This window comes from Penaeus monodon, chromosome 8 (genome assembly GCF_015228065.2).
Source record: "Penaeus monodon isolate SGIC_2016 chromosome 8, NSTDA_Pmon_1, whole genome shotgun sequence".
In the NCBI taxonomy this organism is placed as follows: domain Eukaryota; kingdom Metazoa; phylum Arthropoda; class Malacostraca; order Decapoda; family Penaeidae; genus Penaeus; species Penaeus monodon.
In genome coordinates, this window is record NC_051393.1 from 55713054 (window position 1) to 55722581 (window position 9528).

The following is a 9528-nucleotide window of genomic DNA, read 5'->3' on the forward strand; positions in this document are numbered from 1 at the left end:
TGGAAAGATCATGTTCAACATTCCTCAGCCAAAGAGACGTATGTACTTTTCTTTCTTTTCTTTTCCTCCCCCATATACACTTGAAGAAGGTATTGGGGGAGGAAAAATTGTGAATGATGGAGGGTCTTATAAATTTCCCTTAGAACTAAATATTTTCAATAAAAGCTAATCATGCATAATGTTTAATGCAAATCATTGTTATACACGTAGAGCATAATAGTTAGATGCTTTGATTTTTATTACATTTATGTTATTTGTAAGATATTTATTTGATAGATTTTTTATGTTTTAAATATTTTAATGTTTTCCTATTAACAAGGCCAGTGGGCCCGCTAAATGACCTTAGATGGTTTGACGCGGTAGATAATTTTAAATAAATCAATCAAATCAATCAAACTAGGATCTCACAAAGCTCCATAGACATTACCTATCGCCATCATACTTGAGTAATGATTGCGAAATTTTACCACACACTCTCCGGATGAACCTAGGTCCAGTTCTGGTCCAGGGAGGGTTTAGCCCTGGCCCGTCCGTTTCATACCACGGAGTGACCTAGGTTCATATGTTTAAATATATATAATAATATTATTATAATATATATATATATTATATATTATATATATATATATTATTATTCGAATATATTAGGAATATATCCTTCCACACACCCTCTCATCAGTGTTTTGCCACCAACTTGTATGCATGAAACATAAATATCTTCTTCTCGATCATTAACCTCCACCTCCTCCGTCCGTGCTCCTCCGTTTATTTTTTTCTTCCCTTATTTTTTTTTGTCACATATATTCACCTTTTTCTGCTCTTTATCCCCCCCCTCCTCCTCTTCCACTCTACAGCAATATCAGGATTTCCAACAAGGTGTAGCAGTTTTACGGCCAGTGGTGAGCCATAGAAATCTCTGCTAATCAAGTGACAGAGAGCCTGTGGCCCGATTTTCTCATACATCGAATTTACTACCCACGTTTCTTTTTTTCTTCCCTTTTTCTGCCCCTTATATATATATGAATGGTAAAAACAACATCCGTGTCGATATTATGGTAGAAAAAACACCCATATGCAAACTAAATTTCCGAAAATAAGACTAAAAGCTGTGAAATTTCGAACTGTAGTATCATTGTCAATAAATGTAGTACTTGCTTCTGAGTTTTCTTCTCTACCATATATAATATATAATATATATATTATATAATATATATATATTAATATAGATATATATATAGTTATAATATATTATGGTAATATATATATTAATATATAGAGAGAGAGAGAGAGAGAAGAGACAAATAATCCAATTATATATATATATATATATATATATATATATATATATATATTATATATAAATATAATAATTCCATTATAATATATAATATATATATATAATACTATATATATTATATATATATAATAATATAGATATTATAGAGATTATGAATATAGATATAGATATGTGTGTGTGTGTGGTGTGTGTGGTGTGTATAAATATGTATGTATTTATTATATATATATTATATAATATTATATATATATATACTATATATATAAATTATGATGTTATATATATATCACAATTATCTCCTTCATAAGGTGTATTATTATGAAAAAGGATATTGAATAGATATGTGTTATCTCAATTTTGAATATATTTTTATTATTGAGTTTTATTTTTCTTATAAAAATGAAAAGTTATTAGTCTGAATCCGTGAATTTTTGTAATTAAAAGTAAGATGTATTGAGAATTTTGAATGCTAATAATCTGGGATTTTGATATGGATGGGTCAGTGTTGCAAAATGTTTTCAAGCATATGTTATGTCGTAATGTATTGTGCTACTTTTATAAGCCCTGACCAATTTTGGGGCAGAACAGTCTGAATTTGAGCAGATTTGCAGTTCCATGTTTTAAAATTATCATTATTCAGGTTTCATTATGTAAGGAAAATATTAATAAACCGTAAATTTTGTGTAGCCAATTCTTTATTAATAGTAGGCAATATGCTTATATGTTTTGAGGAGGCAATGAGGATTATTATAACTAAAAAAATGTTTTTTGTTTGCTCTATACTCATCAATTTTAATCCCTTTTCTATGATTTATTGTCATGGGAAGTTTTTATTTTTGTTGTTGACTAATATTTTGAATCTACTGGTTTTGCGGGGGTAGGGTGGGTTGAATAAATTGAAATTGAATTTGGATCTTAGCCCTGATTGAATGTGAATAAATTATCTACTCATGGATTGTTTTTTGACCATCCCTGAATGATGATATTTGAGCGATACATAGGTATAGGTAGATATAGATATATATTATATATATATATATTATATATATAATATATATATGTATATATTTTTTATTTTATATATATATATATATATTATATATATATATATATTTAATATTATGTTATTATATAGATAGATAGATAAGATAGATAGATAATTTTGTATAGGATATGAGATATATATATATAGATATATATATATATAGTATATGGTAATATATATAATATATATATATATAAATAATATGATATATATAGATTATATCATCTATCATATATATATATATATATATATGAATGTGGTACACTTTGTATGCTTGTGTATTCATATATGTAGAACATTTATAAATAAACAACCCACCACACTTGTATTAATAATTTTATATTATTCATAATGCGCATCGGCATAAAGTCTGTAACCACACACAGAAGGCAAACACACATCACACACAGCACAACACACACACATCGCACACAACATATATAATCTATATATATATGTATCTATATTATATATAGTATATATATATATATGTATATAATATTATACTAAGACATATGATATTATAGTATATATTATATTATATATATATATATATATATATTGATAGTTTATTGAATAATTTATAATGATTACAACTGATATCATGCGTCTTGCTTTAACGATTCAGTCACATTGTCCGTGATTACTTGCAATTACGGGCTCGAAACTACGGCAAAACGTCGTTGTTACGGCCTGCATGTTTAGGCGTTTTTTAAACTGTGCCTACGTCGTGAAAAAATATATGAGTCCCCCCCGGTTACCACCATTACCGCATGAATGCGATGATGGCGCCTAGACTTAAAATGTCTGAACTTATTTATTACCCGTAACATGTCTCATTTCAGTTAGATTTTGCAAATCTATACATGTATTTCTATTCTTGTATTATATTATACACACCACACACACACACACACACACACACACATATTTATATATTTTATATTATATATATATATAAAATATATATTTTATATTTTATGTTTTATATATATAAATATATATATATATATTTTATATATATATATATAATATATATATATATATAATATATATATATATATATATATATATATATATATATAAATATATATATAGCATATATAAAATATAATATATATAATATTATAATATATATATTATACATACACCACACACACACACACACACACATATGTGTGTATCTATCTATCTATCTATCTATCTATCTATCTATCTATCTATCTATCTATATATATATATATATATATTATAATTATATATTATATATATATATAATATATATATGTATAAAATATATGTTATATAATATATATATTATATATATATATATATATATATATATATATATATAATAAAATATATATAATATTTTATATATATATAATATATATATATATATATGTGTGTGTGTGTGTGTGTGTGCTGTGTTGTGTGTGTGTTGTGTGAGTATGTATAATATCTATTTTATATTATAATATATATATATATATATATCTATATTATACTATATTATATATATATTATATATATATATATTTTATATACTATATATATTATATTATATTATATTATATATATATTATATCTATATATATATATTAATATAAATATATATAATATTATATATATATAGTGTGTGTGGTGTGTGTATATTATATAATATATATATATTATTATATATATATATAATATCTATATATATATATATATATATATATATTAAAAACACACACACCCCCACACCCCACACACGCATATATATATATATATTAATATTTTATTATATATATTATGATATATATATATATTATGTATGTATATATAATTATATATATATATTATATATTATATATATATATATATATATATAATAATATATATACACACACACACACCCCACAACACACACCACACACCACACACACCACACACACACACACCAAACACAACAATATAATATATATTATATATATATATATTAATATATTATAAGAATAGCAATAGATGTTATAGATTTGCAATTTTAAGTGAAATGCAGACATTGCTTTTTTGTTGTTTTCTTACATCATGGTATAGAGCAAATTTAAAAAATGGAAGCCCATACTTTATACGGACTTTCAAAAGATAGCTTAAATATTGTGCATTGTTTTCTAATAGATAATTTATTGTTCTAATTGATGGGATAGGTCCCAAAACTTAAGGAGTTTGAAACCAGTTTATTGCTCTGTATAGTTTACTTCACTTAATAATTTGTTTTAACAGGATACTCTAAGAAAACTCCAAGAAAGGGCACAAATAATTATAATACTACGTTTGCTTTTAATGTTGTGGTCTTATGTTTGTTTGTAAATTTCCTTCTGTGACTATTACCAATCTCTTTTAATTAAGGCTGTAGTGATTTATTTCCTGTGGTGGCTTTTTCATATTCATATTCTATACTGTGGGTGTGCTGTACATATTTTTTCTAGAGCTTTTGATAAGCTTTTGCGTAATGTTGCTATTGAATTTTATCTGTATAAATATATACATATTTTATATTTATAAATTTGATTTACTTATAGGTTACTATAGTGACATATATAAAGACATTTTGGTTTAATTACACGCAGGTATGCTCTGGGAGACTTTTTTTAGTGCAAATTACTTGAAATAGGAGCCAATAACAAATGTTTCGTATTATCGGAACAGTAAACGCACGGGCATGCCAAAATGAAATTTATTTGAAAAACAATCAACCGCCCAAAAACAAACCATGTAAAAAAACATGCGTGTGCGTGCGGCGTGAGACTGTGTGTTGTGTGTGTGGTGTGTGTGTGTGCGCGTGTGTGTGTGTGGTGTGTGTTGTTGTGTGATGTGCGATGTTGTGTTGTGTGTGTTGTGTGTTGTGTGTGGGGTTCAATACTACCTGACAGGGGTTAGACAGTACAGGTGTGTTCTAAGGTGCCTGTAAGAAGTATAGGGTGTCTCCGTATGTCAGTTGTGTGTAAATGTGATATTCTGTGTATGTTTGAATATAAAAACAAACAAAAGTACCAACTATGTTGCAGTATCATAAATAAAACATACACTTAGTACGCGTCATCCATAAGCAGTGTAAATACATGTAAAATCTCTGGTTTCACTGTCTCTCTCTTTCTCTCTCCTCTCTTTCTTCTTACTTTTTTTTGTTACGAGGGATACAATAGAGGGATGGGCCATTTGCGGCTCGTTGGCTTTCAGTTGTAGGGAAGGAAACAGTCCCACCCGAGTGCGTCACAGAATACGTGTTCGTAATATGACCTTCTTTCGCACAGGTGAGGTAACGTTTTGGAAACGACGAAGAAAGAATAGCAATTATTTTTTATAATCGAGTCCTCAAGAGAGAATTATTTAAAGTCTGAAACGTGATTTTTATCATATATTTAATAAACTTTGACCACTGATTTATAGTCGTAGTACTTTGCAATAGATCTAAATTTTTTTGCTATTCAATACTTTTTTTTAACTAAAATTTGATTTTTTTACTTGACTTTTTGTAAGGGGTACTGAATTATTTCCATGTTATTATTATTAGTATATTATTAGTATTATTATTATTCTTATTGTTGTTGGTGTTGTTGGTGGGTTTTGGGTTTTTTTTTTTGCTGTTAATTACTATCGTTATTCCATATTATTATATTATATATTATTATTATATATTATTATAATTATAATATTGTTATTATTATTGTTATGTTGCTGTAGTTGTTGCTGTTATATCATAATAATAATAATAAAATAATTAATAATAATAATTAATAATTTCATTATTATTATATTTATTATTATATTATCATTGGTGCTCTTGTGATATATATATATATAATATATATTATATATATATATATATATATAATTAGATATATAATATAATATATATGTATATATATCTTTTTAGGGGGAAAGCTTGAATAATGTTTCCCACATTTTTTTTCTTTCTTTTTTCATTTGTAATGGGAACTCGGATTAAATGATATATATGTTTTTTTTTTTTTTTTTTTTTTGAGGATCTATTTTTGTTATTGGTTATAATCATAAATTATCAAGATTATACATGACATTGTCCCCAGCATAACTCCCTAGAGATATAAAATCATAGAAACTATTTTAATTGTTTATATTTATAGTTCTTATAGTTAAAAATGACTTATTTCCGATAGTTTCCTTACCAAATACTAGGTATCATCCAATTGTTTAAATATTTACCAATAATACCCTACGGGCTTATTTATAATTCATATATGGCCTCGTTTTCCCAGCGTCATCCTTACAAGTGTATGGTGATGGCACCTTGGCAGCGTGCCTCAGTCTACTGTACTTCCTCCTTTGTCTCCATCCGTGCACGGAGGCAGGTGAGCTTTTGTCCAGTTAAACACAGCTGCGACAAAGGAACAAAGACCAAAAGACGAATAATAACGATGGTAATAATAATGATAATGATACTGGTATTAATTTATAATAATGAAAATGATATAACAATAACATAAAAACATATCTAGTAATGATAAGCTGGATGATAATATACTGATAATGACAATAGGCAATGATTATAGTATAACATTTACTACTAAATCAGTAATCAGCAGTTGCAATTTACTGTTAATTTATTGTTGTTTAATTTCCTCTGCGGTACACGCAGACTATTCTTTTTTCTCATCTTATCTCTTTAATTTCCTCTTTTCTTCCGCTGGACTTATATTTGCACCTTTTTTAGTTATAAGTGGATTGCAAAAAAACAAATCGGATATATATGCTCAGGGTCTATTATATTTTTGTAGTACCTAGAATACATACTGCGTTTGTTTCAGTCCTATCTTAGTTACTCTTTCTCTTCAACGCGCCTTACCCTACTCCCCTCCGATCCGGCTCTCTATCTTTTAATTACCAGCTAATATAGTATTCTTACTAGGTTTATGAAATGAAAAGAAGATTGGGAGTAACAGGCGACAACGATCAGCATGAATCCTTTTAACAAAGGTAAAATAACAGAAACTCTCTTTTTCCTTCACTGTCTGTTTTCTCCCCCCTCTTTTATACGGTCCGACTCCTTCTCTGTGATTTCCTCCTCCGCTTCATTCCTACTCCTCCTCTTTCATATGGCTCCGTTATCCTCATTCTCCTCGAATTTCTCCTCATAAATTATCCTATTCCATCAAATCATGCTTTCTTTTACCTTTTCTCTCTCTTTGTTCAGTCCTAATCGCGTTTGGTCGTTCTTTCCCTTTTTTCTAGTGTCTACTCTTCTCTTATTCCTGTTATTACACCATCTGGTTACAACGTAGATAGAACTAGCCCATGTTCTCCTCTTCCTCTTCCTAATCCTTTTCTACCCTTCCTTCGTCTCTCTGTGTTATTCTATGCCTCGTTTCCTTACTCTTCTGATGTGGATGATATACTGACTATGGCATATGTAATGGCTGTATGTATGTATATATATAGATGATATATATATGGATCTGATATATAGAGAGAGATGATAGAGTATTATAGATAGATGAGTAGATAGAGATAAAACACACACACACACACACACACACAACACACACACACACACACACACCACACACAAACACACACCACAAGATAGAAGAGAGATAGAGATACAGATAGATATAGTATGATAGATATTATATAGATATACTTATATATCTATTATATGCAATATATATATATATAGAGATGTAGATAGCATCTATACATTTATTAATTTATGTATACATGCACACCACAAACACACACAAACCACAACACACACTCAACACACACGACCCACAACACACACACACACACACACACCACAAAAACAAAAAGCAACACACACACACACACACACACACACACACCACTATATTATATATATATATGATACTAGTATATTAGATAATATATATAGATAGTATATTTGTATATATTTATATATACATATATATATATATATATATATATATACGATATAATTTTATTATAGATATACACGACATATTTATATATATTATATAAGCCACACACACACACATTTATATACATATATATAATATATATAATAGAGATATGATATAGTATATATATATAGATATGAGTATATAAGACATATATGTATAGTATATTATTATAACACCCATACACACACTACACACACACAAAACAAACACACTCACACATATATATATATATATATATATATATATTATATTATATCTATATATTATATATATATATTATAGAAATATATATATCTATTAGATATATATATGTATATATATTATAATATATATCATATATATAGATAGTATATATATACTATATATAATTATATATATATATATTATATATTTTATATATATATATATATATAAATGTGTGTATACATAAAAAAAAAAAAAAAAAAAATAGATATAGGTATATAGATATAGATATATATATATATATATATATACTTATAGTACATATAAATGAGTGTATATAAGATTATAGATATAATATAGTATCTAATATATATAGATAATAGATAGATATATAGATAGATATATATATTTACAAGGTATATGAAGATGTATATGTGCGTATATATATATATATATATATATATATATACTACATATATACATATAGATATACAGCAGAGACCATATAGATATAGAATAATATTATATATAGTATATATAGATCTATAGAGGATAATATATATATTATTATATATTATATATAAGGTGTACCTAATATATTATATACTATATATGATATATAGAAGATATATAGAGATATGATAGAATATACACAGTTTTTTTTTTGTCCTGTAAATATATAACATATAGATAAGTATATAGATATAATATAGATATATATATAACATATGATATATATATCTATATAATATACATATATAGATAAATATATATTTATATATAATACATATATATATATATAATTAGATAGTATATTTATAATACATATGTATATCGTGATATATTTACATATATATATATATATATATATATATATTATATATATTATACAATATTATCTATATATGTATATATAGATATATTACATAACATATATATATTATATAATATATCTATATATATTCTATATATAGATATATATATGACATATATAATATAGTCTACATATATATATATTATAGAGAGATATATATATATAT

General features: G+C 25.8%; 1 protein-coding gene across 1 annotated transcript in view; it reads left to right on the forward strand.

Annotated features, from left to right (window-relative positions):
* Positions 1-7321: 7321 nt before the first annotated feature.
* Positions 7322-9528, forward strand: part of LOC119576026 (glycoprotein-N-acetylgalactosamine 3-beta-galactosyltransferase 1-like) — a 72919-nt gene continuing 70712 nt past the window's right edge. The window contains exon 1 of the mRNA XM_037923554.1: positions 7322-7340. Coding sequence (XP_037779482.1) covers positions 7322-7340 — 19 coding nt within the window. The remainder of the gene's footprint in view (positions 7341-9528) is intronic.